Genomic DNA, 27,197 nt, shown 5'->3' on the forward strand with positions numbered 1-27,197 from the left:
AGAAACGACACCATCACACAGAATTCCACAGAGAAAGCAGTGCTTTTTGGGGGGCGGGGATGGGGGACTCAGGCCTCGCAGGATGCTCATAATCCCTGAAATACACATCCCACGCTTTCTCAAGGAACACAGTTCCTGTATGGAGGTCATTTCCGAATCTGAGTTCCGAGAAATTTGCAAGGGCCTCTGGTGCAAGGGCTGGAGAAAGGCAGCCTCTGCCCCACGGGCACGTCAGGAGCAGGTGCGGACAACCTCTCCCCTCCTGGCGCCCACGGCCACTTCAGCCGTAGTGAACATCTGCACCGAACAGCAGGAAATTCTAGGGAGAGAGGAGAACGCTGCCATCAGCAGGACGTGCGCCCTGGTTTGTGAGCGCGGGGCTGCTGGGGTTTCTGAAGGAAACCTTGGGAGCACCTGCCCGACGGGAAGGAGAGCAGAGCGGGGCCTGTCTGCTGACAGAAAGGCAGGAGTGGGGGGGGGGGCGGGCACTCGGGGTGTCGCCGCCGGGGTCTGCATGTCAGCGCCGTGATCCTATCAGCAGCCGCCCTGGCAGCTGTCCCCTCCCAGACACGGGTGGGGGACCGCGGGCTGCGGCACAGGCCTTCATTTGTCATCCCTGCCTCATGGCAGCTCAAGGGAGCCTCCTTCCCATCAAGGCTGCAAAACCACTTTTCTTTGCTCCTTCCTGCCCTTTGCTCAGCATTTTCAGAAATGAAGAAATTACATGGTACCATGGAGTCATTTTTTTTTTTTTTAAGGATGAACTTGGTAAAACGTGGGGAACATGGGGGGATGTGCGGCCTCTGCTTTCTTGGCTACTGTTCTGTAGTCTCAGCCCCATTGGTAGCCTGCCTGAAGAACTGGGGACTGGGGGTGAGGGAGGGCGGGGAATCTGGGCGACGTGGCCAGGCCCCACGAAGGTCACGAGGTTAACAGGAAAGCCACTGAGCAAGTTAAGGAAAGCTATAGTGGGGTGGCAGTGTCATTACCCAGTAGACATGCTGGGTTAAGGGGCCTCAGGGCCGAGACTCCAGGGACACCAGCGAATGCACAAGTTGGGAGCATGGAAGAATCTAGAAGTGCAGCTGGGTCACTGGGTGGCACAAAGGCGGCTGCTGGCTTGAGGCAAGTGGGCAGGGAAAGCCAAGAGTGGGGGAGGGCAGAGGCCTGGGCAGGAACTCTGGAGAACTCCTGCTGGTAGGGTGAGGGCAGGGGGCGGAGGAGGGGAAGAGGGAGGGGGAGGGAAGGTGAAGGGAAGAAGGGGAGGGAGGGGGAGGGAGGAAGGAAGGGGAAGGAAAGGGAAGAAGGAGCCAGGAAAGAAGCCGGCACTGACCCCGTGAGAGGCAGCTGGGAAATCGGGAGAGGGAGCCTTTGAGGAGAAGAAAGCATCCCTAAGTAGTCTCAGATGTTGTTGTGGGTCTGGCTGGGGGACAGACAAAAGGAGGTCTCCATTCTGGGACTAAGTCCCCTCTTGGTACCTCACTTTTTACCACCCCCCCCCACCTCCTCTCCCCCAGGCCTAGAATGTTGCCAGGCCGCCGAGGGAGTCATGCGATACCCACTTGCCAAATATTTAAATACATCCACTTATAAAAGAGGCCCTGTGGCCCCCAAGTGAGCTCCATTTTTACCGAACACAGTGTGGGAACGCTTCCAAGCCAGTGGTTCAAAGCGGGGGCGGGGAGGGGGGACCTGGCTTTGAATTTGGACTCCACTGAATAGCCACGTGGCTTTTCTGAGCCTTCCTCTTCCCTGCGGGTGAACAGTCCCCCACCTCGCGGGGTGTTGTAAGGGCAGAGGGTGCTTGCTGCAGGGCTGGCCTGCGGGAAGCTTTGTGGCAACAGGTTGCTGGTGTTGGGGGACATTTGGCGGAAAGAGCCCCTCGGACCTACCTGGTGAGACTGAAGCACCAGATTGAAGAGCTGGACGTTTTTGGGCATCGGGAGAGGGAAGCCTTCTTGCAGCCGCTCTGCCGTGGAGGAGGAGGTCAGCAGGGGGGAGGGGAGGGGGCGGCCTCCCTGAACCAGCGTCCCCGGCTCTGGGTAGGGACTGGCACTACTTGCAGGCTGGACAAGTAGGCTGCCCCAGAGACGCTCTTCACCACGCGCAGGGACCCAGAGCCTTGCCTCTCGCCCCGTCAGCCCCCAGCCCACATTCAGGATGCGTGCAGACCTCTTCCCCAAGACCCCCCTCCCGAGGCTGATGGCAATGCTGGTGTACAAGGTCAGGGGCGGCTGCTTGCTGGGGGTGGGGGGGGGGGAGGGGTAGACAGCCCGTGGCATGCGACTGGGGGTATCTACCCGTGTGCACACGAAGCCCCTCGATGTTTAGGATGAAACTAGAGACGGGTGGTAGCCCGGGACCCCTCCCCCCCCATACCACCATATTCTGATGTGAGCCTCTGGAGACTTCTAAACTCAAACCTGGCCTCCCAGATCATTAGGAAGCTACATTTGCCAAGGTGGGAGATGTCGTAGCCTATATCATAACTTTTGTCTCAATTGACAATTTCGAACTATTCTAGTCCCGTGGTATGTGGTCCTCTAAGAGAGGTATGTGCTCTCTTGTCCCTGGCTCTGCAAAGGTTAGGCTTTTATCAGGGCGATGAGCGGAAGCCGTTAGCCGAGGTTAGCCCTTCTTCCCTGGCCCTTCTCCCAGAGGTGGGCGGGGGCTGAGGGCTCTGGCTTCAGAGCTGGGATCAGATCCCAGCTTCATCTCTCACCCTCCCCCGGGACCTGCAACCAGCCCCCTGTGACTTCTCGGATCTCCCATTTCTTCCCACAAAAATTGGAGAGATTACTAACCCGCATGTCATGGGGCGGTCTTAAAGACTGGGTGAAATGGTGGATGAGCACATGATAGGAGCTCAGCCCGTGGGGTCCCCTTTTTTTCCATCCCCTTTTCTGGGTCAGATGCCACGTGAGGTTCATTGGAGTGACCACCCTCCAGCCTCCATAACTGGGGCCAGGTGTTAGGCGGCTGTAGGACTTAACTCCCTCCGCCTCCCCTAGGACTGAAAGTCAACCGTTTCTCCAAAGCGCCTTACCGTTGACCTTGGGAATCACAGCAATGGGTACAACATAGTTCATGACAGCCTGCAGCACTTCAACCTGCAAATCAGAAAAGGACGGAAGCGGGGTGCCTGGGTGGCTTGGTCGGTTGAGTGTCTGACTTCGGCTCAGGTCATGATCTCACAGTCCGTGAGTTCGAGCCCCGTGTCGGGCTCTGTGCTGACAGCTCAGAGCCTGGAGCCTGTTTCAGATTCTGTGTCTCCCTCTCTCTCTGCCCCTCCCCTGTTCATGCTCTGTCTCTCTCTGTCTCAAAAATAAATAAACGTTAAAAAAAAATTAAAAAAAAAAAAAAAAAAAAAAAAGAAAAGGACAGAAGCCATGTCAGGGCGCCCGGGCATCAGCCTCCCTCCCCGATAGGACAACCTCCGAGCTGGCACCCAGGTGATGCCAGGCAGATTCCGCAGCCCAATCAGGTCACCCAAGTGATCTCTTTTGCACCCAAAGGTTCCAGATGTGAAGCGTGTTCTAGATGGAAGGTACCAGGCCAAAGAAAGGAAGGTCATTCATCAGAGAGTATTTAACCATGAAAACCGTTGTGTAAGAAAATGCATCACCTCAGACACTGCCGGCGACGGGGCAAACTGGTTCAACCCTTCTGAGGCTCTGTTTGGCAATGTTCAGCAAAAGCCTTAAAAATGTGTGTGCCCGCCCGGGTGGCTCCGCCGGTTGAGCATCCGACGTCGGCTCAGGTCATGATCTCACAGTCCGTGAGTTCGAGCCCTGCATCGGGCTCGAAATGTCTAACAAATGGGGGAATTTCCTAGGGGGCCCGGGGGCGCTTTGATTCTAGGAAATACTATGCAACTGTTAAAAATAGTACCGTAGAAATTTAATTGTCCACACAGAGATATTCATGTTATATTTTTGAGTGAGGAAAAGCAGGCTATGGAAACCACACAATTCTGTTGTGTTGTTGGCTATGCACAGCAAAAGGTCAGGTAGGATATACTCCCAATGATCAAGTGGGAATGGCTTTTATTCTCTTTGGTTTGCACACCTGTAGGTTCTGATTATTCTATAACGTACATGTTTTGCTTTTGCGATAGTAAAACACTATTCAAAGGTAACGTGGCACCTCAAGATGATTGCCCGGTGACATTTACAGCTTGTAAATATGTACATTTTTGTTCTGGGAGCAACTGACTTTCCTTCTCCAGGCTGTAAATCCCTGGGCTCATAAAATGTGGTGCCCTTCTTCCCATGAATCTGAGAACTTTAAATTTTGATCTTATGCAGAAGCAGGCATTGGTTACCGACAGAGTCAAGCCACTGTATATCTGGAATATTCCCAATATTCTGGAAATACTGGGAAGAAGCAGGCCCACAAAACTCTGGCACCAGTAAGTCTGTGAAAATACAATGAGGACACTTTGGGTCCTTCTGTTCGTTGTAGTCCTTTTGGGTGGGAATGGCTGGCTGGATTTCCATCCAATGTGGAGGGATGTTGGGATGGTCTGACGTCGGGGCCAGGTGGCTTCCAAGGTACCCACTTGGTGGGGCTCTTGGGGGGCATTTCAGGGATCCAAGAAAATGCTCTCCAGGGGTTCAACAGGACGCCCCCCTGGGAGATTGGGCCGTGTGTAGGACAGAATCAGCATGCCGTGGCTTCTAATGGAAGTCACAAGGGCAACGCTCATTCAAGGTGGCTGGTGAAGAGTGCTAAGCTGCTATTTACTTGGGCAACTCCAGTGCCCTAGAGGGAGTGAGGGGGGTGGGCAGGGGTGAGTCTGCTTAATGATGGTCAGTGATTGCAGGCAGTGGAATCATCTAGCGGGCTGGCGAGATACCTACTGTCTCCCCTCCCACCTGCCCTTCTCCACCTCTACACGACCCCGCCCTTCACCCAGCTGCTCAGGCCGAAAAACTAGGAATCATTCTTCACCACCCCCTCCGCCCACATCAAAGTTCTCACCACGCGGCCTCGAATACCACTTCCAAAGTGTGGCTCCAATCCACCATTTTTCTCCTTCTTCACCCACAAATGCACTCCGTCTCCCTGCTGATCCACCTGGGCTGGCTCTTGTCCTCCCAAATCCATTCCCCCCCACCCCAGCCAGGGGCATCTTTAAAAAGCTACAAACCAGAGCAGGCCGCCCCCTGCGTGGAACAGTTCACCGGCTTCTCACTGCCCTTTGAACACAATCTACTCCAGGCCAGAAGGCCCAGGATGAGCCAGCCCCACCTGCCTCTCAAGCCGCATCTCCTCCTATACCCCCACACCCAACTTGATCCGCTCCAGCCATGCAGGCTTCCCTCCATTCCCCAAACATGTGGAACTTGTTCTCACCACAGGGCCTTGGCTCCCGCTGTTCCCTCTGCCTGCAGTAGTTCTTTACCTTGCTGGCTCTTTCAGCCCAGATATTACCTCCTCAGAGAGGCTTTCCCTCTCTGAGCCTTCAGCCCTCCCCGCGACTTGCTACCACACCCTCATTTTGCCCTTCGTGCAATTAGGAAGGATTATCCTGGGTTTGGGGGAAGGTTGGAAGTTCAGAGAGGGGAAGTGTGGAGCAGTGATTGGAGCTTAGGTCTGTGGGCCCACAAAGCTCCACCCGCCGTGACGTCACATGCAAATTACATGCAAACGGCCAGGTGGCCTCCACACCGGATGCCATGAGCCCTGGTGGCTCTGAGGACAGTTCATGAGCCTTAGGGGCCCTGAGGACAGTTCTCTCCAAATCAGGGGGACGGAAGGAGCCACCAAGGGCCTCAGACTCACCGAGAAGGGGCCGATGTCTGAGTGCTTCAGTTCTAGGAGCAGCCTGTGAGAAGGGGAGGAAGAAACTGAGACCAGCACTTGGCTGAGCTGTGTTAGAGCCCAGTTGCTGGGGAGAAGGGGCCCTCTCTGGTGGATGCCGTCTGGTTGTCCCACCCAGTATTCATTCCCCTTCCTCTGGTCACAGCCCCCTGATTGTTTCTTTAGGGTACTTAGGGTATCCTACGTTGTTAGCCCTGAGCTCTGGGGTAGTCTGGCGAAAGGGCAGAGTCCACCTTCCCTGCCATCGTGATTGTTGGAAGGAGGGACCTGTGACCCATGCTGGTGCAACGAGAGTTGGCCCTAGGACTTCTGGAAATATTGGGGAGGAGGTGTTTTCTTTCCTCCGGGAAAGGAGAGCTCCCGGTGGCCATTTTTGTGGCCCCTTGGTGACAGCCTGCTGTGAAATGGATCACGTGTAGGGGAGAGCAGAACCAAGAAATGGAGAGAGTCAGAATCCTCAGGATATCATTTGAGCACTGGGATCCACCCTTGCCTGAAATCCTTAGACTTCTCAATTACCAATAAACTGTCCCCTCTTTACAGTCTTTATGACATTTTAACAGTGATCAAAGAGGGGGGGGGACCACGTGGCTCCTTGTTGAACCTCCATCCCTCACTATGTTGTGTGCTACCCTCCATGGGAAATCATAGAGCCCCCAGGAGGCAAGGGCCATCACACTCGCAGGTCACAGATAAGGAAACTGACGGAGCCGCTAGGCAACTTACAAGGTCTCACAACTAACAATCAGCAAAGTGGAATCTCAATCCAATCTCTCTGATGCCTGAGCTCTTGTCTCGAATACCCTAGAAGGGGAGCTTGCAAACTCACCCTTGTTCGGCGAGAGGTGGGAGCCCCGGGACTCCTGCCCTGTGGACTCTCGCACCCCAGCCCCGCGTGTTTGAGAGTCTGTTCAGCCCTCACCCAGCTGTATCCTCTCCGGCTCCCCTACTTGGGAGGCCCATGGGCGTTCAAGGAAAATTAAATCCACATGTATCTGAGGCAGTAACACCTGTCAGAATGATGCCCGGAGAAATAAGCCGCGTGTAAACCTCAGGAGCCAGTCTCAAGGTTAAGAAGGACAGCTCTGTGCTGGAGAGAGGGCAGAAATGGGCAGGAATGTAGGTCAAGACTCCATCCGAGCAGCGCGAGCGTGATTAAGAGGCAGACAGCAGGTCTAGCGGTTGGGGCCATCACATCTGCTCTCTGAGGATCTCCCTCTCTGCTGTGTGTGTGTGTGTCCTTCTCTCTCTCTCCCCCCTTCTGTCTCTCTCTCTCTCGGTCTCTTTCTTATCATGCCTCTCCATCATCTGTCTGTCTGTCCCTCTCTGTCTCTCCCACCCCCCCTTTGTGTGTATCTCTCTCTGAGAGTTTCTCCATGTGTCTCCGTTTCTGACTTTCTCTGTCTCTCGCCTATTGCTGTCTTTCTCTTTTCCGCGTGTGCCTCTCTGTCTTGCTTACTGAGCACTTAGATTTCTTGTGTTCTCAATATCTTGACGCGTTTGAATACCTGATTTCATTCTCACCTACAGTGCTGCTGGCCAGGAACAATTATTGGGCTTACTTATTTGTTTCTTCTAAATCAATGGCCTCTTCTGCAGCCAGGGCGACAGGACCTTGGTGAGTTCAGTGTTTGCAAGGTGAGCTGCGCTTTGAGGGCAGGCGTCCTCAACACCAGAGCCCGCGCTGAGCCACAGTGGCCTCTGTTGGGGTTTTTCCAACACGAGGCGGCTGACAAAGTCCCAAGGATGGGGTAGGAAGAAATCGCTGTGGGTTTTCCGAGCGCTAAGGCAGATCAGGGATGCGGGTGGCTGGGCGCTGGCGTGGCTCAGCGCGGGTTGGAGGCACCAGCTGGCATCACCCAGCCACGCGTCTGCCCAGGACGGAGGGGCCGTCCAGGGTGCAGGACTTTCAGTGCTAACGGCGGGGGGCTGCGGGCAAACCAAGATGACCAGTCACCTACATGTATGACCTTGGGCGGGGCCCTTCTCCTCTGCACACCAGTTTCACTGTCTGTAAAACAGGGCTATGGGGCCCGCTGTGCACCATTTGAGGCTTAATTGCCACCGATGAACAAGAAAGCAACGACACTGTGCTCGTGGTGTTGTGGGGCCACTGCTGGCCCACGGGCCCCGAGAACGGATGGGCAGCCACTCCTGTCGTCCCCACAGGCCCACTTACCTGTTCAACCTGAGCTGTCCCACAAGCCTGTCAGGCGTGGCTCCGACCGTCACAGAAATGTTCATGCTCTGCAAAGCAGCAAGCCGAAGAGTGAGGTCCCCGAGCCCACGCAGAACCCGAGGGGGAGGGGCTCTTCCTTTTGCTCCGTGCCTGTCGGTGAGTCCTGGGTTGTCAACCACTTACCACTTTCTCCCACTGCTCTTGGATTCCATTCCAGAGTTCCCAGGCCATTCTCACAGGCTAGGTGAGACAGACCTCGGGGCTGGAGTCCAGGCCAGCCCTAATGTCAAGATACTCATTCATCCATCCATCCATTCATTCATTCATTCAACAAATATGGACGGAGCCAGAAAACCGAGCTCCCCGCCTCAGCTTTCCTGCCCACTGTCTGTAAGACCCGGGACGACCCCCCCGGGAGCCCATTTGATTGGCAAAATGGGGAAATGGGTCTCGACTTGAGAGCCGGCAGACCTGCCTGAGGCCTGCGAGCACCCCCCGGTGGGGAGAAGGTCTGGCCTTCACCTCCATGGTCACAGCGGGTGCCACCGAATGTTCACGGGGAGACAGAGAGAGGATGAACCCGCACACCAGCAATAGAACCCAAACTTGAACGAGCAAGGGCTTACACATGCAGATGAAGGAATCGACAGAGATGTGCGTCAGCAAATAAAAGATGAATGGATGAACAAATATACACATGAATGTTTAATTGAACAAAGGTATAAGTAAATGAATAAATGAATAACGGCACAGATTAATGCATGTATGCACCAGAACAGATCTAGCGCGTTTCAAGTCAGCAATCTAATGAATACTTGAATGAATGAGCAAATACACAAACGCTTAACTGAATGACCAAAGATACAAGCGAATGAACCTGAAACGGTACACGTATTTCAAGGCAGCGACAGAATGAAGAGTTGAATGTATGAATGCCTGCAGAAGCCAGAAACAGTACCGTGGCTCTGGTCTCAGACCCTGGAGCGTCTGAACCTGGGCAGGTTCACCCTGGTCCCCCAACTCCCAGGGCGCTGCCCTCGTCTGCCCACACCTGCGAACCGCTTACCAGGCGAAGCATGAACAGGGGGGCCAAGGAGGAGTTCGGGAGGACAGCAAAGGCCTGGGCATCCAGGGTAGGGGTGAGGACAAGGCCTTCGGGGTGCATGGTGAGGTGCGGCGGGGAGGAGGCCCAGAAGACGAGCTGCACCTTCATGTTGGGGAACATCTTGGCCACCTGCAGTCCCCAGTGGGGACAACAAACAAAATGACGATTTTATTAAACTGTTTCTAAATCCTATCTTGTGTTGGCCCTGCATAAACGCCTCCAATGTATTCTCATTGTTTTTAATAAAAAAAGTTTGTTTATTTATTTGTTCATTTATTTATTTATTTTTGAGAGACAGAGAGAGAGAGAGAGAGAGAGAGAGAGAGGCAGAGAGAGAGGGAGAGAGAATCCCAAACAGGCTCCACGCTCCGTGCACGGCCCGTCACGGGTCTCGATCCCACGACTCATGAGATCATGACCTGAGCCGAAAGCAAGTGTTGGATGCATAGCCGACTGAGCCCCTCAGGTACCCCTTCCCATTGCTGTTGGAAAGATTGCACTCTCTGCACTCGGTGTCCACGACCTCACCCCACGGGCCCCACTCCCTGCTTTCCAGCTCCAGCCATACGGGACTCCTTTCTGTTCCTCAAATATATGACCCACTCTGTTCCTGTCCAAGTTCCCCTGCTGAATGCTCATTCCCCTCCCTCCTCCCCCCCCCCCCCCCCCCCGTTCCTTCCCAGTTTGGCTCTTTCCCTTCCTTCAGGAGTCAGCTCAAATGTCACAGAGCAGTGGTGGCTTCCTGGGGGAACTGAGGAGGGCTTTGTGACATTGCCCCTGTCTCTCCTAGCTTCCAACCCTCCCCCAGGCAATTCATGGTTAGGCCATAAAGCTTCAAGGAGAGTCCCCTGGTCCCCCTACCAGTCACACTTCCCCACACCAGTACCTCCTGTATAGAAATTTCTGGAAGGGCCACCACTGGAGAGGCTGTTATGGATGGAATGTTTGTGTCCCCCGAAACTCATGCATTGAAGCCCTAACCCCCTGTATGGCTGTAGCTGGAGATGAAGCCCTAAGGAAGAAATTAAGATTCAACAAGGTCATAAGGGTGGGGCCCTAATCCAACAGGATTAGTGTCCTCGTAAGAAGAGACACCCGAGCTTGCTTGCTCAGAGGAAAGGCCATGTGAGGACACAGCAAGGAGGCAGCCATCTATTAAAAAAATTTTTTTAATGTTTATTTATTTTAGAGAGAGACAGAGCGCAAGCAGGGGAGGGGCAGAGAGAGAGGGAGACACAGAACCGGAAGCAGGCTCCAGGCTCTGAGCTGTCGGCACCGAGCCCGACGCGGAGCTCTAACTCACGAACTGTGAGATCATGACCTGAGCTGAAGTCGGACGCTCAACCAACTGAGCCACCCAGGCGCCCCAAGAAGGCAGCCATCTATTAGCCCAAAAGAGGCTCTCCCCCAAACCCAAATGTGTGGGTACCTTGATCTTAGACTTCTTGGCCCCCAGAACCATGAGAAATTTATTTCTGTTGTGTCAGCCACCAGTCCGTGGCACCTTGTTATAGCAGCCTGAGCAGACTGAGACAGAGGTCCTTGTCTAAAGTGACCTCATCAATCTGTTGGCTTCATTTATCTTGGCGTGCATTTTCTTATTTGTTTTGGGTACCTGAATAAGAATTTTCTCTCTTCACTGGACTGGAGCTCCAGGAGGGCAGGGAGATGGTCTGCTTTGCTAGACGCCAAGAACAGGGCCCTGGGCACACGGTGAGCCCCCAATAAATATTTGTTGCATGGAAAAGCCCCCAGTGTCTACCCTCATGCCTGGTCACCTGGGTGCTCGGTGCCTTTCTCTGCATTGAGGACGGACTACACAAGGCTACTTCCACTCCCAGGCTGGGTTGCCGCTAGATCTGGAGAGGGGGGCTCTCATCAAGCCATTCGGCAGAGCTTAGTACTCCCCGGTACCCCCAGGATGCCTCGTGAGTGGACAAAAGGGGAACAGACTCTTTCTTACCTGGGGTATGAGGATTCCAAAAACTTCGGTTGTCAGTCGGACTTTGGATTCCTTTGGTATCTGTAGCAAGAAAAGAAGAGAAAAAGATCTTGGGGGATTATGTTATAGATTGGGGGGGGGGGTCCGTAGGAGGGGAGAAAGACTGAATCCACAAATGCACAACGGCCAGTCTACACGTGACAATAGAATGGGGACCCCCAACTTCTGCAGCAATCAGCCTGGAACAGCCAGGACTGCCAGCTTCCCCCCCTTTTTTTTTTCCCTGAAAAACTCGGATAGGCTCTCCAAACCAATCACATAGGATGCCCAGCTTCTCTTAGCTCACCTCCAGCTTCCCCGTGCCAAAACTCTCTTAGGAGCACACTTGTAAAGGTATAAAGCCATCACGTTCCCCCTCCTCTGAGTGTGTTTGAGTCTCTGCTAAATGCAGGTGTTGGTGGCTGACTCTCTCACCCGGAAGAGTTCTCATTCGGGAGGTCTTTGTTTATCTTTCCAGGGGACACATGGTTGGTGACCTGGTTGCACCTGGACTCTGGACAGGATGGTTATTTCCTCATTTTACAGATGAGTGAACTGAGGCCCAGAGCAGGACTCAGCTTTGAATATATCGATAGAGACACTGAGGTTGATGATAATGGTGGTTTGAGGCTAAAACTGGATCAGGGCACAAGGGCGAGGGCAAGGGCGGTGTTGGCTGTGACTTTTATCCTCGTCCAGGACTTCCTATGTGCTAAGCCCGTGCTGAGTGCTTTGAGAGGTTGACCTACTGCTCTAAGGTCACCCAGCTAGAAAAGAGGAGGCTGACATTCCAACTCAGGTCTGGCTGCCCCTAGAGGCTGGACTGTGATCTCCCCCATGTAAACACAAGTTCAAGTCCAGACGGCCTGCTGTGCTCCGAGCCCCGTGCTCTTCCCGCATCCACCCCCAGCCTGGCCTTACCATGTTGTCCGTGACGGTCAGGTTCAGGACCCCGGCCTGTTGGTACACGAATCCCGCTGTGTTGAAGAAGTAGTTGGAGATGCCCAGGTACACCATGCGGTCGTGGTCGCTGGGAAAGGCCAGTGGCGGAGGGGCAAAGGGAGGGGGACTGGGGTGGGCCCACCTGAAAAACTCCCCCTGGGGGCGGAGGCGACAGGGTGAGCCTGGGCTTCCTTCAGGAATTATAATTCAACGTCTTCATTCCAGGAGAAAATGGGCTGGGGGTACCAATCACGCACTCACAGAGGAGGAAGCCATGGCAGAAACTAACAAGAATGTCCTACGCCTCCTCGGTGCTAGTTTCTAGGGCCTCTTCCTGCCAGTCCTGCGAGGGGGATGTGATTATGCCCATTTTGCAGGAAAGCATACTGAGGCCCCGGGAGCTGAAGAGGCTTGCCTGAGGCCGCTCGTGCGACACTCCCAACCTCCCGGCCACTCCGTCGGCCCAGCTTCAACCTTGCCAACAAGCACGGAAATTCTACCAGAAGAACAGCGAGGTTCTGTTTGTTTGCTTTCATCTGTCAAATTAGCAAAATGTTAAAGGGAGAGGTAAACTGTTTTAAGTGTAAGCATATTTCAAGCTCACACCATCCAGTTTTGGGGGAGAGTGTTCAGATGCTGTGAGGGAATATATGTTTATAAGTTTCTGAAGAGCAACTTGGCCACACGTTGCCAAAGCAGATCATTTATTTAGCTAAAAAAACCCAATGCTGAGTTATAAAAGAGTAAGTTGTAGATACATATGGTAGAATATCATTTATGTAAAATTTAAAGGCATATAAAACGTACTATTTAAGAATTATCGACACATAGATAAGCAGTAAAAGTGTAAACACCACAGGTAAGAAGGATACACACGGGCGTCTTATCCGTGTGGGTTCCCTGCGGGGTACAGGTGCCCAAGGAAGCCTCGGTGTTTATTTTTCGAATGTTTCAAAGAAAAAAATCAGAGGCAAATACAGCAAAATGGTAACATTTTTTTCCATTTTTCTTTCTCTCTCTCTCTTTTTTAATGTGTATTCATTTTTGGGAGAGACAGAGTGTGAACAGAGGACGTGCAGAGAGGGAGAGGGAGACACGGAATCCGAAGCAGGCTCCAGGCTCCGAGCAGTCAGCACAGAGGCCGACGTGGGGCCTGAACTCATGAACTGTGAGATCATGACCTGAGCCGAAGTCGGACGCTCCACCGACTGAGCCACCCAGGCGCCCCTTAATGGTAACATTTTTTAAAGCTCGGTGGTAGGTACGTCAGTGTGTAATCTTCTCTGTACCTTTGAATCGTTTCGTCATAAAAAATTAACCACCCTTTCACCTATCTTACAGAATACCATGCAACTCTTTAAAATAATAAATAAGTGAGGGGCGCCTGGGTAGCTCAGTCGGTTAAGCATCCGACTCTTGGTTTCGGCTCAGGTCATGATCTCATGGTTTGTGAGTTTGAGCCCCACATCAGGCTTTGCACTGACAGCGTTGAGCCTGCTTGGGATTCTCTCTCTCTCTCTCTCTCTCTCTCTGCCCCTCCCCTGCTCACATGCATGTGCTCACTTTCTCTCTCTCTCAAAATAAATAAATAAGTGGACCCATGTGCCAACTCTAATGCAGATTTTTAAACGAGAAAAGCAAGTGAAAAGATGCTATGTATCCATTCATGCAAACAGATTACCAGCAAAACCGGATGGGCTTGCATTTATGTGAATGTTTAGAACCAGGGAGCCTGGAGATTCACATATAACACACCCTGAGCCTCACAGCCATGACCTCTGGGCAGGAGACTGGGGGGGTCAATAAACAGGTTATTCTCATCCTTTATTCCATTGTACCACTTAGATTTTTTTTTTTTTTTAAAGTATACTATTTGGTCCAGCAATGCCACTTCTAGGAGATAGCCAAGGATGGGCAGAGACCCAGATACAAGGATGTTCACGGCAGTTCTGGTTAGGGTATACAGTGTGCTCTTGGTTTGGGGGGCAGACTCCCATGATTCATCACTTACATACAACACCCAGTGCTCATCCCAACAAGTGCCCTTCTCCTCAATGCCCATCACCCGTTTTCCCCTCTCTCCCTGCCTCCCCCATCAACCCTCAGTTTATTGTCTGTATTTAAGAGTCTCTTATTTATGGTTTGCCTCCCTCCCTCTCTGTAACTCTTTTTTCCCCTTCTCCTCCCCCATGGTCTTCTGGTAAGTTTCTCAAGTTCCACATATGAGAGAAAACATATGGTATCTGTCTTTCTCTGACTGACTTATTTCACTCAGCATAATACCCTCCAGTTCCATCCATGTGGTTGCAAATGGCATGATTTCATTCTTTCTCATTGCCAAGTAGTATTCCATTGTATATATAAACCACATCTTCTTTATCCATTCATCAGTTGGTGGACATTTGGGCTCTTTCCATAATTTGGTTATTGTTAAGAGCACTGCTATAAATATTGGGGTACATGTACCCCTTCGGATCAGCACCCCTGTGTCCTTTGGAAGAATTCCTAGGAGTGCTATTGCTGGGTTGTAGGGTAGGTCTATTTATAATTTTTTGAGGAACCTCCACACTGTTTTCCAGAGTGGCTGCACCAGTTTGCATTCCCACCAACAGTGCAAGAGGGTTCCCATTTCTCCATATCCTCACCAACATCTGTTGTTTCCTGAGTTGTTAATTTTAGCCTCTGAGTTGTAATATTTGGGTAATCTCTCTCCCTCTCCTCCCTTCCCTCCTCCTTTCCTTCCTATTTGTTTATTTCTCTGCTCTGCTTCTCTGTAGTTTCTAAATTTTCTTTTTTATATCAAATGTATTTTAGAACCAACAAGTAAACAGTAAACAAACAAGCCAATCACCAATCGTGGAGGGACTGAATGAAGTACATCCAGAGGGAATTCAAGGGTGGGACCCACTCCAGCTGGGGTGGTCAGGGAAGACTGCTTTGGGAGTGACATCCAAGCACAGACTCACCTGGAGTAGAAGAAGCCAGTGGGTAGAGGGGGGCATGTGAGGGAAGGCAGTTCAGGCAGAGGGGATGGGTAAGACAAAGGCTCTGAGGTGGGAACGAGCTTGGTGTGTTGAGAAAGTGCAAAGCCCATGTTCCTGGTTGGAGGGTGGTGAGTGGGGGGAAAGTAGCATGAAATGATACTCCATCTATCCACCATCCATCCATCCACCATCCATCTACCATCCATCCATCCATCCATCCACCATCCATCCATCCATCCATCCACCATCCATCTACCCATCCACCATCCATCCATTCATCATCCATTCACCATCCATCCATCCACCATCCATCCATCCATCCATCCATCCACTATCCATCTATCCATCCACCATCCATCCATCCACTATCCATCCACCATCTATCCATCCAACATCCATCCATCTATCCATCCATCCATCCACCATCCATCTACCCATCCACCATCCATCCATTCATCATCCATTCACCATCCATCCATCCATCCATCCACTATCCATCTATCCATCTTACCAACCATCCATCCATCCATCCATCCACTATCCATCTATCCATCCACCATCTATCCATCCATCCATCCACTATCCATCCACCATCTATCCATCCAACATCCATCCATCCATCCATCCATCCATCCATCCATCCACCATCCATCTACCCATCCACCATCCATCCATTCATCATCCATTCACCATCCATCCATCCATCCATCCACTATCCATCTATCCATCTTACCAACCATCCATCCATCCATCCATCCACTATCCATCTATCCATCCACCATCCATCCATTCATCATCCATCCATCCATCCACCATCCATCCATCCATCCATCCATCCATGCATCCACCATCCATTCATCATCCATCCACCATCCATCCATCCGTCCATCCATCCATCCACAATCCATCCACCATCCATCCATCCACCATCCATCCATCCATCCATCCATCCATCCATCCATTTGTCATCCATCCACCATCCATCCATCCATCCATCCATCCATTTGTCTGTCCAAGCAGAATATTTACTGAGCAGCTAATAGATACCAAGCATGGTTCTGGGTGTGCACCTATAGTCAGGAACAAAGCAGCTATAGTCCCTCCTCTTTCATCATAGTGAGGGAGACAGACATGTGACTCTGTGTGTGTGTGTGTGTGTGTGTGTGTGTGTGTGTGTGTTGGGGGGTTGTTAATAATATGTGATGTTGAGAAAAATAAATCAGGATATGGGGGGGGAAGAAGGAGCTATTTCAGTGGGAGTGGGCTTTAGTGGGAGGGATATTTAAGTAAAGACTTAAAAAGAAGGGAGAGTTTATGTGAATATCTGGGTGAGAGTATTCTGGGCAGAGAGGGAGCAGGTGCAAAGGCCCTAGGGAGCGAGCAGGGATAGAGTGGTTCAGGAATAGCGGGAGGCCAGCCAGTGTGACCAGAGCAGGGAGAAGATGCCGAGATTAGGATGTTGGGGAGCCCCAGGAGGGCCTGTGGCAAAGGCATGAGGGTACAAGTTCCCCAGTGTAAGTCTCACCTTCAGCTGCCCATCCAGGTTGTCAGTCGTGGCTGTTGGAGGTGCCACCAGTGAGTAATTGATCCCAGCGACATGATCTATTCGAGTTGTCACTAGATGGGAAGAAGATGAGCCATGAGCTGCCTCCCATGGCAGCATCTTTAGGGCCTGAGATGCAGTGTTGGCATCTGCCAGAGTTGAACGGCAAGGAACTGCAGTGCAGGTTCCATTCCCACCTCCTCCACGAAGCCCTCCCTGGGCTCCCTTTAAAGGAAAATGAACCCCCACCCTACACAAACAGACATTATCTCTTCCCCTGCTTCCATAGCCCCGAGATGTAGCTAAAACACAGGGTCAAGAAGCAGAGAGACCTGGGCTTGAATTGAACTCTATCTGACCTTGGACGAGTTGCTTTCATTACTCTAAGCCACTTTTTGTCACGTGTAGAACGGGGCAGTACTGGTGACCCCACAGATGCCCCGGACATGGGAGGGGCTCAAAAGCCAAAGGGACCATTACTAGCAGTGATAATATCCCAGGCTGAGCCCAGGTTGGTTCAGGTCTGAACAGTGTCTGTGGTTCCCAGCAGTAACGAATGAGAATTAAATAAATGCCGGTCCTTCCTTAAGCCCTTCCTTCCCACATCAGAGGGGGAAGACACGGGGCTCGGAGATGTCACTCCTCCAAATGGCACAGCTGGAGAGTGATGGAGCCGGGACTCAAACCAAAGTCATTTTCCTGCCTGCTGAGGCCAAAATGTGGACAGTGTCATTGCACTGAACATGCCCAGGTAGGGCCCATCCCTGGAGGGTCTGGGGCTGTGCCTGGGGAAGGAATGCATCTTGAATGGGCTCGCACCATGGGCTGCCATGACTGCTCCACCGGGAGGGAGCCTGGCTAGCAGGTTGGGGTACAGGCTCTGGGGTAAGAAAACCCCAATTAGGATCCTGCTTCCGCTTCTTTCTGGCTTTGCGACCTCGGGCAAGTCACAGTTCCTTTCTGAGCCTCAGTTTCCTGGCGGTAAAGTTGGGAGACTACACCAACCTCCGTGAGGCGTTGGGAGGCTGAGAGGAGACAGTTCCTCTGGGTGCGAGGACATGGGAAGCACTCAGCCAGCGGGAGCCTGCCCCCCAACCTGCAGCTCTTCAGTTACTGGGAGGTATGGAGAATTGTCCCCATTTTAAAGATGTGAAAACCGGGGCCCAGAGAGGCGAAATGACCAGCGTCAGATCTCAGGGCAGCTATGAGTGCCCGACCACAGAGAGCTGGGACTGTTTGTTATTTGGCCCCGGCACCACCGGTGGGGGAATGAATGGGCATGGGCTGTTCTTGCACCTGCCACGAGGGCCTGGCCCATTTGGGGTCCGATGCGAGCTGCCGGTTGAAAATCGTCCGTTCTACCCGTTTCCACCCAGACCCAAGCCTGTCTGGGAAACTTGGAGGCTCCATCACACTCTCCTTGTTGTCCTGTGCTCCTCCCCCTTCTCTCCCTGTCTCCTTGACCTCGCCCAGCGCTCACCTGGCAGTGTCTCTAAATACTGTTGCAGTTTGGAGGACACAGAACTGGTCACCACCTTGCAGATCTGGAAAGAACCAAAGAAGTGGCCAGTGAGGGCTTCCCGTGGCGGAAAATGTCTTTCGGGAATGAGGAACCGGGCACGTTTTGCTTTCTTTGAATGCTTCTTCGAAGGAAGGGGGGAGGGTAGGAGGGAGGAAAGAAGTGGCGGAGGGAGAAAATTGGTTGCCCTGAGTGTGTTTCTATCACACGCGCAAGACTCTGCACGCGCCTAGAATATCGTCCTCTGAGGAGCCGGTACCTCTGCCGCGAGTGGTCTGGGGAAGGGGGTGGGGAGGGGGTGGCACATCTGGGAGCTGGGGCTGCCTGCCCCTGGGCTGCTGGCCTCCAGTGCCACTCCCCGACGAGGGCCACCAGATGGCTCCAAACCACAGCAAATCGCATCACAGCCTAGAGCCCAGCTTCCAGCGGCTGCTTGTGTCGTCCCCCGCTCTCCGCCCCCCCCCCCCCACACACTTCGCGCAGACCGGGGCTCTTCCTTCCCTCAGATGCCCACCCTTCACTCTGTATTCCCAGGAGTTAACTGCCCAGCTCACTCCTCGTCATTTCCAGCCCTTGCTACGATCATGGACACCCTGGTACCTCGTTTATCCATCCATCCATGCATCCATCCATCCGTCCATCTGTCCATCCGTCCATCCATCCACCCATCCATCCGCCTGTCCACTCAAGCCAGTACTGTCTTCTAAAGAGTATCTTGCTATGATCAAGAGCTTCACCTCGGAGGGGGGGATAGCCTGGATTTGAACCCCAGTCCCATCACTTCCCCCTCTGAGCCTCAGTTTACCCATCGGTAAAATGGAGAAAACCATGACACCCCCTAGCATAAGGATTTTGTGCGGATTAAATGCTGGGATCCTTGTAGACAGCTCGAGACATAGGACCAATTTCACTGCAAGCACTCCGTGTATGCAGACATCCTCCCCCTCCCCCTCCCCCCCTCCTCCTCCTCCTTCTCACGTTGTTGTCTAACAACAGGTGCATCATTACTTTTTAACTTGGCTGCTCCTGAGGGCCACTCTGAAGGTGTCACCAAGAAATGCTCTGTTTTAATAGTTCCAATGTTAAATGCTGCCATTGCCCTTGTACTATGATTTAACTACAAGGACAGTTGAACCACGGGTTAGTCAGGCTGGTGGGTGAGTGCACCGCCTGCGTTGCCTGAGCAGCTGGGTGCAAGGAGGTATTAATGTCCCCATTTTACAGATGGTCGAACCGAGGATCTGAAATCTGCTCAAAGTGGCAAAACGAATTAGACCCGGGGGCCGGATTCTGCCGCTAAAACCCATTTTATAATCTGCTGTGGTACACATTTCGACAACCACGCACTGCTTTTGTTTTGTTTTGTTTTACAACTTTGACAGAATGCCGTCAGACCAATGATCTGATCTGACTGATGTCTCCCTGTCCCCACTGTCAGTGCCTTTGACGGAGAACCCAGTGGCTGCCCTCTAGAAGACTGTACAGCTTCCTTGGGCTCCGTGAGGTCCCCTGCCCCATCTTTTGGCTCCTCCAGTCATTCTCACGGCAGCCACAGAAACTCTTCCAAAGCACAGATCTGGCCGGGTCACCCCCTTGCCTAAAATCTTCAGTGGCTCCCCGCTTTCCTCAGCTCACTTGGCCTGGGAGACAGGCGCAGGGCATTCCTGGCAGCTAATGGTTTATTCATGGAAAACCAGCCGGATGAATGGCCCCTTTTCTCAGCCGAAGAAGCTGGCCTGGGTGGATTTAGGGCGAGGGAGGGTTGGGGAACGCTAGCCAGTGACCCTTTTCTGTTCCAGCCCCAGGGGATACTTTGCTGGCACTCTAGCCTAGCAGCTTCATCAATCGTGTGGTTTCCGGGTGGGGAGCACCAACAGGGGGGGTTGGGGGATGGCAGGGATGGGGGAGGAGGCCAGAGAGCTGGGAGAAAGGACTTGGGGAGAAGGAAGTTTGCCTGCGGGAGGAAGGCAGGGGGAAGAGCAGAGGAGGTCCAGGCAGGGCGTGGGGCGAGTGCACGCTCTGTGGGTGTGTGCTGTGACCCTCGTTTCAGTCTCTTGCTGGACTCCTCACGACTGGTTTCTAGAGCCGAGCCGGAGGTCTCAAAGAGCTATGAGGACGGCTTCCAGTCCTCTGGTCCGAGAGCGGAAGGATCCAGCGACGCCTGCGCTGAGGGCCCCGCCCACTCTGAGCCCGTCTTACCTCGCTGGTCATCCTGTTTCGGAGCGAAGATTCAATTTTTTCGTGGAAGAGGTTGATCAGCCACCTGGAGATTGACATGTGGGGACAGGCGTGAGGCTTCCCAGGTGTCCCTGGGCTGCGTTGGAGGCTGCCTCATCTGGGACACCTTCCTCCCTCCTTCAAGTAACCTAGGCACCCTCGTGCCCGGGCTTTAACTGTGCACACCCCCATTAGATACTTGGCCCTCGGGGTGCAGTGACTTGTTCATGAGTTTGTTTCCTCAGCTGGTGCACGGCTGGGGCCCCACCCTGTCTCAGCCTCTCTCGTCGCTGCTGCTCTCCCCCTTGACACTCCAGCCGCGCTGCTCTGCAGTATCCTCCTGTGTTCTATGCTGCCTCCCACCACAAGGCCTTTGCACATGCTGTTCCTGCTACTGAAAACACCCCCTGTCCCCCACATCTGCCTAATTAACTCCTACTTATTCTTTTCATTTCAATTCAAATGTCGTTTCATCAAGGAAGAAGCAGCCAGACTGGGTCAGACCCTTCCGTTCTATGTGCTCATAGCACTTTGTACCCCTTTTTCTTAGTTCTTACATTCTTTTGTGATCCTTTGTGAATCATTCATTAACGCAATGATTTGATTAATGTCTATCTCCTCCAGTGGGTCGGAAGCTTCAAGAGAACAGGGGCTGAGTGGCTCGGAGCCTGGGGCCGGATAGCCGTGGGCTGAATCCCTCTTCAACACCCACGAGGTATGAAAACTCAGGCTCTTTTCTATCCCCTCTCTGCCTTGGTTTTCCCTTCTGAAAACGGGGGCAATAACGGACTAACTTCACCGTGCGGCTCGACTGAGACAATTCACAAGCTGAAAAGCACGCTTGGCTCACGGTAATGCTAGCTGACGTCCCGCTGATGTTCGCTATTGCTAAGTCTTTATCGGCCACTGCTGTTTCCTGGTGCACAGCAGATTCTCAGTGGACATTTGTTGAATGGGGGAATCAACGCCTACAGATCTGTGGTGAGGGTTGTGCGGTTCAACGCACGTCAAGGGGTTAGCCAGAGCCCGGGGCATAGTCAGGGCTCAGGAGAGTCTGTTGAATGAATGTCGGATGATCAAATGACTCCTGGAGGCGGGGGTGGTCTCTGTGCTGTCTGCGGACCCTGCCCCTCCCCTACAACGGAGGCCTCTGAACAAGGCCCGGCAAGAGGTGCACTTGGGACGTTCTCTGAATGCAGGGCAGTGCTTCTTAAGGTCTCTCCTCCCGCCCACGGCCCTAGGAGACCATACCCCAGGCTGCTGCCTGAGATGTGCACACGGACACCGTTGATGTGGTTGTTGCATCTGGGACAGGACACGGTGCAGTGGCCGGAGGCGGGGTCAAAGCCCAGCTTCAGAACGGCCGAGATGGAGACGCCCTCCACACTCAGGTCAAAGTTGCCGCTGGTTTTGCTGAAGGGAAACACAGATCAGAGTCAGAGCAAGCCGTTTCTTCCCTAGTGCCATTCAAACTTCAAGCCTGGGCCGGAAGGTAGGTTTTGCTGCTTGAGATGGAATTCAGAGAGGGGAGGCCGCCTGCCCGAGGTCACACAGCACGGAGGGACGCGTGGATCCGTGTCTGCCCGGCAGAACGCTGCTCTCTCCCCTTGCCTCTGCCCTTGCTGAGTGGCTTTGGGTATGTTTCTCAACTGCTCTGATTTCCAGTTTCCTCGCCCAGACCCTTGACCGGCAGTTGATCACCGGCTTTGCCCCTAAGAATCTGCATGTTTGGAGACTTTCACTAATTAATGTCCTCGTTCATGAAATGGGGTCAATAAATGGGTTCAATAAATGGGGTCAATAAATGGGTTCAATAAAATGGGTTCATGAAATGGGCTCCTTCAGGGATGGAACGAGTTTGGGGTAAGACGGTGGACGTGAGTGTGTTTTGCCAACTCTCCTTTAACATAATGAAGTACATTACCTTTGGCGCCATCAGCGAGTGAAATGAATGATGCAAAAGAGCCCACGCGAAGAGCTAAGCGATGTTTACTGTGGGGAAGGGACAGGAAGGCAGACTCACGTCCCTCTCCCCAAAGTGTCTTCTCCCCCGTGATCCCCCTGGAATCGCCACAAAGTCGCTGAAGTGATTGGTCGTTCTGAGCCGCCACCCCTAGAGGGCAGGCTCACCGTGGTGAGAACCCAGTATTTCGATTCAGAGTTGTGGTTTGGATGATTTGCCCCAATTTTCCATTCCTTTGCCTATCTTGGGGGGGAGGTGCATGCGTTTCCAGGCTCTTGCCTTTGGGCTTGGCCACGTGACTTACTTTGGCCAATGGTGGAAGTGAGTAGAAGTGACCACGGGCTAATTCTAGACCTTAGAATGTTTCTGGTTGCCCTTTTCGCATGTCTGCCACCACCGAGGACATGCTCTGAGTAGCCCGCAGGTCTAAGGAGGAGGACGAAGAGATACGTGTGGAGAAGGGCTGCCTCAGCTGAGCCCAACCCAGATCAGCGGAACCCCAGCTAACGCACAGATACATAGTGATAATATATGACTATTGTTTTCAGCAGCTGAGTTGGGGTGTTTTGTTACACAGCCATAGCTAACTGATAAAGGGGTAAATTATAGGTCCCGCTGAGCCTTCCATCCTACGCTTCACGTACCAAACTCAATCTTGTCAATGTCTTGCGTTCTGACACGGACAAATGCTCGGCTATTAACCAGGGGCTATGAAAAATCCCCCCCAGGAGCCCTGTGGGCACAAGTGGTGATGGGTAACGCAAAAATTGAGTGTTCCTGAGATCCTGGCCCTCACCCCTTTCAAGTATCACCTAAAGCTCACCCACACACTCAGTCAACACCAAGGTTGGAAACGCACATGAAGTTCTTTCGTGCCTTCCATTTTCCACTAATCTTGACGTTGGCGTCTGCGATGGAGAGATCGAGGCCCTCACTGGGAGCTAGTTTTATCTGGGAACTGGGAAGCTGGAATCCACGGATAGCCAGGCTGTGAAGAAGAAATGCTCAGTTAGCCTCCTGGGGGCCCACACAAGAACTCAGTTAATGGTTAGTGCAGACTCATCCCACCCCCAGCCCTTCACCACATCCACTGCAGAAGAACCCGGAAACTACGAGAGCCACCTTGGAAACTCTGTGGGCATTGGGCAGAGCGGCCAGGCTTTAACGTCAGACAGATCTGCATTTGAATCCCGTTCCTCAGTGTACTGTTGTGTGACCCTGAGTATGCCACTTGATCATCCTGAGGCTCAGTTTTCTGGGCCACAATAACCTCCATCTTGCGGGAAGTGTGACCATCAACGAGGATAACAGATGTAACCTCGCCCGACTGCAAGTTCCATGAAAGGGTGGAGTGTGTTTCTCTCGGTTCACTGTTGTAGCCAAGCCTGTTGTGTCAGACACATAGTGGGAGCTCAAAAATATCTGTTGAGTGAATAGGTGTACAAAAGTCCGTAGTGGACATTTATGGGTTTTCTGCCCGGCACCCACACTCCCTTCTTGTGGTAACAGAACTCCCTTGCATCTCTGAGGGGACACCCCACCTGAGAACTGGACCTCCTCAAGGGAAGCGATGCTGAGAAGCGGCAAGGAGAAAACAGGGGCCAATGTCATTTGGGGCTACCTCAAGCTGAACCCGAGGCCAGACTACTCCAGAGACTTCTCAGACACGTGAGCCAATAAATTCTGGTTTGAGCCATTTTAGATTAAGCTTTCTGCTCTTGAACCCCCTCCTCCAAATCTTGCTTGCTATATGGGCCTGGCACAGAGTTTTGGGGTTCGTGACACATTCACCCTGCCTTGGGAGTCATGGTGAGCACCTTCTGTGGCCTCCTCTACACTCAGCTTGGGGGACTATATCCCCTTGGGGTGGGGTCAACACTGGACGGGGGGTCTTAACCTCTCTGAGTTTAGGAGTTTGTGGCTCTGTGATTCTAGGTCTTGGTGGCCCCAGGACACTACAAGTTCTGTACACTGAGGGTTGAGTTCGACAGGCCTCACCTGTAGAAGCTATAATGCCCTTTCCCAAGATGCTTGATCTTGAAGCTTCCTGAGAACGTGGGGATGGTGATCTTCTCCAGCTCCTTCTGCAGCACGGCCACTCCCTGCTGGCAGGCTGAGGGGCGAGAAAAGGGGTGACAGTCAGAGGCACAGCCTGTCCCTGTCCATATCAGGGGTCAGCTAGGGTTTTCTGTAAAAGGTCAGATAGTGAATATTTTTGGGTTTGTGGCTCACACGGTCTCTGTCACAACCACTCAGCTCTGCTGTGATTGCACGAAAGCAGCCACAGACAATAAGCAAGCGAATGGGTGTGGCCGTGTTCCAATAAAACTTTAAAACTTCATTTACGGACACTGAGATTTGAATTCCAGATAACTTTCACATATTATTCTTTGACTTTTTTTCAATCATTTAAAAATGTAAAATGTAAAAGCCATTGTTTGTTCACGGGCCATACAAAAACATGTGGCCAGCCAAATTTGGCCCGAGGACTGTCGTTTGCCAATCCCTGGTCTAAAATGTCACCCCAAGGGGCACCGGGGTGGCTCAGTCAGGTCATGATCTCATGGTTCATGGGTTCAAGTCTGGGGTGGGGCTCTGTGCTCACAGCCCGGAACCTTGCTTTGGATTCTATCTCCCTCTCTCTCTGCCTCTCCCCTGCTTACGCGCTGTCATTCGCTCTCTCTCAAAAATAATAAACGTTAAAAAACATTTTTAATAAAATAAAATATCACCCCAAACACCCAGTCATGCATTCTATGAGTATTCACGGAACACCTACTCTGTGCCTCGCTCTGTGCTGTGCCCTCGCAAACACTCCATCTCTCTAACCTTTGGCCTCTCTCCACAGGACCTTTGCTTGTGCCATTTCTGCTGCCTAGGAAACCCTTCCCTCCCACCTTCACCTGGTTAACTTCTGGTTTGCTCGATCCTCACTTCCTCCGGGAACCTTCTCTGACCCAGGAGACGAAAGCAATCCTCCTTGTTATCATTCTCATGATGCCACGGGCATCTCCCGAGGAGCCCCATGACTGTTTGTAATTGTACATCTATTCATGTGACGCTGTGGTTACCACCTCTCCCAACTGCTAGACAGGAACCCTTCAAGGCTTGCAGCGGCCACATCCGTTTTGTTGATGAATGTGGCCCCTCCATTTACCGTAGTGATTGGCACTTACTATTAGAAGGCACTTAATATCGGGTGAATAAATGAACGAACGCCCAAAGTCAGGAATCCTGCCATCAGTTAGGTGGCTAATGGCGTCCAAGGACCCGTCGAAAGGCAGACACGTTACTTGAGAAGGAGGAAGTGGTAAGAAGAGGATTCCCAGGCTTTGTGTTTTCCAACAGCCAGTGGAAATGACGTCTCCCCCACATTTACTCTTATTCTGTGCCAGGCGCTGTTCTGAGCTCTGTACACGTATTAAGCTATTGAATCTGAAAACCCTCGGGAGGAGGTCCTGTCACCACCCCCAAGTCACAGGTGAGGAGGAGGAAATTTGGGAAAGTGGCCACACAGCTGACAAGTGATGGGTCAGGATTTGAATCCTGGCCCTTCCGGTTCCGGAGCCCGTGCACCGGGCCAGGTCTTAAAAGGATCTCAAATGCCATGCTAAAGGATCAGGACATCTTCTGACGGCAGGGACACGAGCAGATTTGCCGTATTTCAGGACACCCACTCTGGTTGCCACATGGGGAAACTGAGTCTGCTGTGACAGAACACGAAGACTTCTGGGTTTAAAGGCTGAGCCCAGGCCTCTGCTCCCAGGAAGCCTTCAGGGCCACCCGGTACTCTTGCCTCCGAGCTCACGTGGAGCCTTCTGCCTGCACCTGGGATTCAGAGACGTCCTGCCTGGACTGGGGAAGGAATTCGGGGGTGGGGTGCCAGGTCCCCCTGAGTTCTGTCCCCATTCCCTCAGCGGCACGCCAGCCCACGAGGGTCTGCCTTCTCCTCGGTCTGACCTCTGCGCGCCTGGGTCTCCCGCACTGTTCCACAGTTCATCTCTCTGCCACTGGGGGGCAGCGTCGAGCAACCCCGCGCGGGGAAGGTGGGGGGCATGAGCCAAGACTGGAGGCGAGATCTAGGCGCGCACTTCCCCAGTGCCCCCTCCAAGCTTCAGTTTGCTCATCTGTGGATGTTGCTGGTGACGGTATGTCCTACCCAGGGTTGAAATAAAGATGAAATGACCGGCACAGAGTGGAGCGGCAGGGGCTGTTTTATGCCACTCTTTCCTCTGTCTGGACCTGGATGAGCGGCCTGGGGGGACCCTCTCTGGTGCATCCAGATGGGTAATGTGCGCAGGGTGGCTGCCAAGCCCCTGCCCTGGGGGGAGACCGTGAAGAAGGGCCCTCCTCCCCCGTCCCCGTCACTTAGCCTCCTCACAGGGCCTGGGCTCTGCCCACGCTGAAGATGGAGCCAGGAATCTCAAGGCAAAACTCAATCTCAAGACTGAGAATCAGCTTTGGGGGGAAGAGAAGGGCCTAGAAGCCTGAGCTGGCAGTTGGGTAGAGAGAGGGAGGAGACCATGAGGACCCTCAGCGGCCTGAGCACTGGACGTGGAGTCCTCCAGATCGGCACTCCAATCCCAACCCTGCCGGCCACCTTGCAGCTCTGTGACCTTGGGCCACTCACCTTGCCTCGGTTTCTTCATATACATGACAGGGGTCAGAGGGCCTCCTTTGAGGAGCTGTGAGCAGGCCATGCACTGGAGTTAAAGGACTGCACACAGGAGGTGCTCGATAAGTGCTCCTTAGGGGCAGGAGAGGAGGGAAGGAAAGCGTCTGATTACCGTAGTCCAGGCCTTTCTGGGTGATCCTGGCCACAATGCCGGGGTTCGTGGTCGCGATCGCAGCTGTGCCCAGGGTGGCCAGCACCACCAGGGTCGCTGGTGTCAGTGCCTTGTCAGGTTCCCTGGCCATGTTCTGTCCTCCAGAGCCGCC

General features: G+C 52.9%; 1 protein-coding gene and 1 long non-coding RNA gene across 3 annotated transcripts; one reads left to right on the forward strand and one right to left on the reverse strand.

Annotated features, from left to right (window-relative positions):
- Positions 1-32: 32 nt before the first annotated feature.
- On the reverse strand, positions 33-27,197 carry LOC122215559 (bactericidal permeability-increasing protein-like). 2 transcript variants are annotated; one of them, XM_042930993.1, is made up of 15 exons: positions 27,047-27,197; positions 24,258-24,372; positions 23,119-23,247; positions 21,548-21,709; positions 20,279-20,342; positions 18,041-18,104; positions 16,543-16,634; positions 12,013-12,189; positions 11,074-11,133; positions 9,072-9,239; positions 8,006-8,073; positions 5,788-5,830; positions 3,047-3,110; positions 1,893-1,969; positions 201-319 (listed from the first exon to the last, which is right to left on the reverse strand). In XM_042930993.1, exons 1-15 carry the CDS (start codon positions 27,174-27,176, stop codon positions 281-283), a joined length of 1,452 nt encoding a protein of 483 aa, XP_042786927.1. In that variant the 5' UTR covers positions 27,177-27,197; the 3' UTR covers positions 201-280. The 2 variants fall into 2 exon arrangements, with proteins under 2 accessions (XP_042786926.1, XP_042786927.1); XM_042930992.1 differs by lacking the exon at positions 1,893-1,969 and having other exon boundaries at positions 33-319.
- On the forward strand, positions 4,051-8,847 carry LOC122215560. Its single transcript, XR_006200452.1, has 3 exons — positions 4,051-4,411; positions 7,357-7,444; positions 7,996-8,847. It is a non-coding gene; the product is annotated as an uncharacterized LOC122215560 (long non-coding RNA).

The sequence above is a fragment of the Panthera leo genome, chromosome A3 (assembly GCF_018350215.1).
Source record: "Panthera leo isolate Ple1 chromosome A3, P.leo_Ple1_pat1.1, whole genome shotgun sequence".
Taxonomy (NCBI): Eukaryota; Metazoa; Chordata; class Mammalia; order Carnivora; family Felidae; genus Panthera; species Panthera leo.

What these genes read in the sequence shown, in the direction of transcription:
- LOC122215559 (XM_042930992.1), bottom strand. Translation starts at nt 27,176, where the DNA reads ATGGCCAGGGAACCTGACAAGGCACTGACACCAGCGACCCTGGTGGTG. An exon ending in CCAGAAAGGCCTGGACTACG is followed by an intron (nt 24,373 to 27,046) that starts GTAATCAGACGC and finishes CTCGCCCCTCAG; the next exon opens with CCTGCCAGCAGGGAGTGGCC. An exon ending in TTGGAATCCTCATACCCCAG is followed by an intron (nt 9,240 to 11,073) that starts GTAAGAAAGAGT and finishes TGGGGACTGCAG; the next exon opens with GTGGCCAAGATGTTCCCCAA.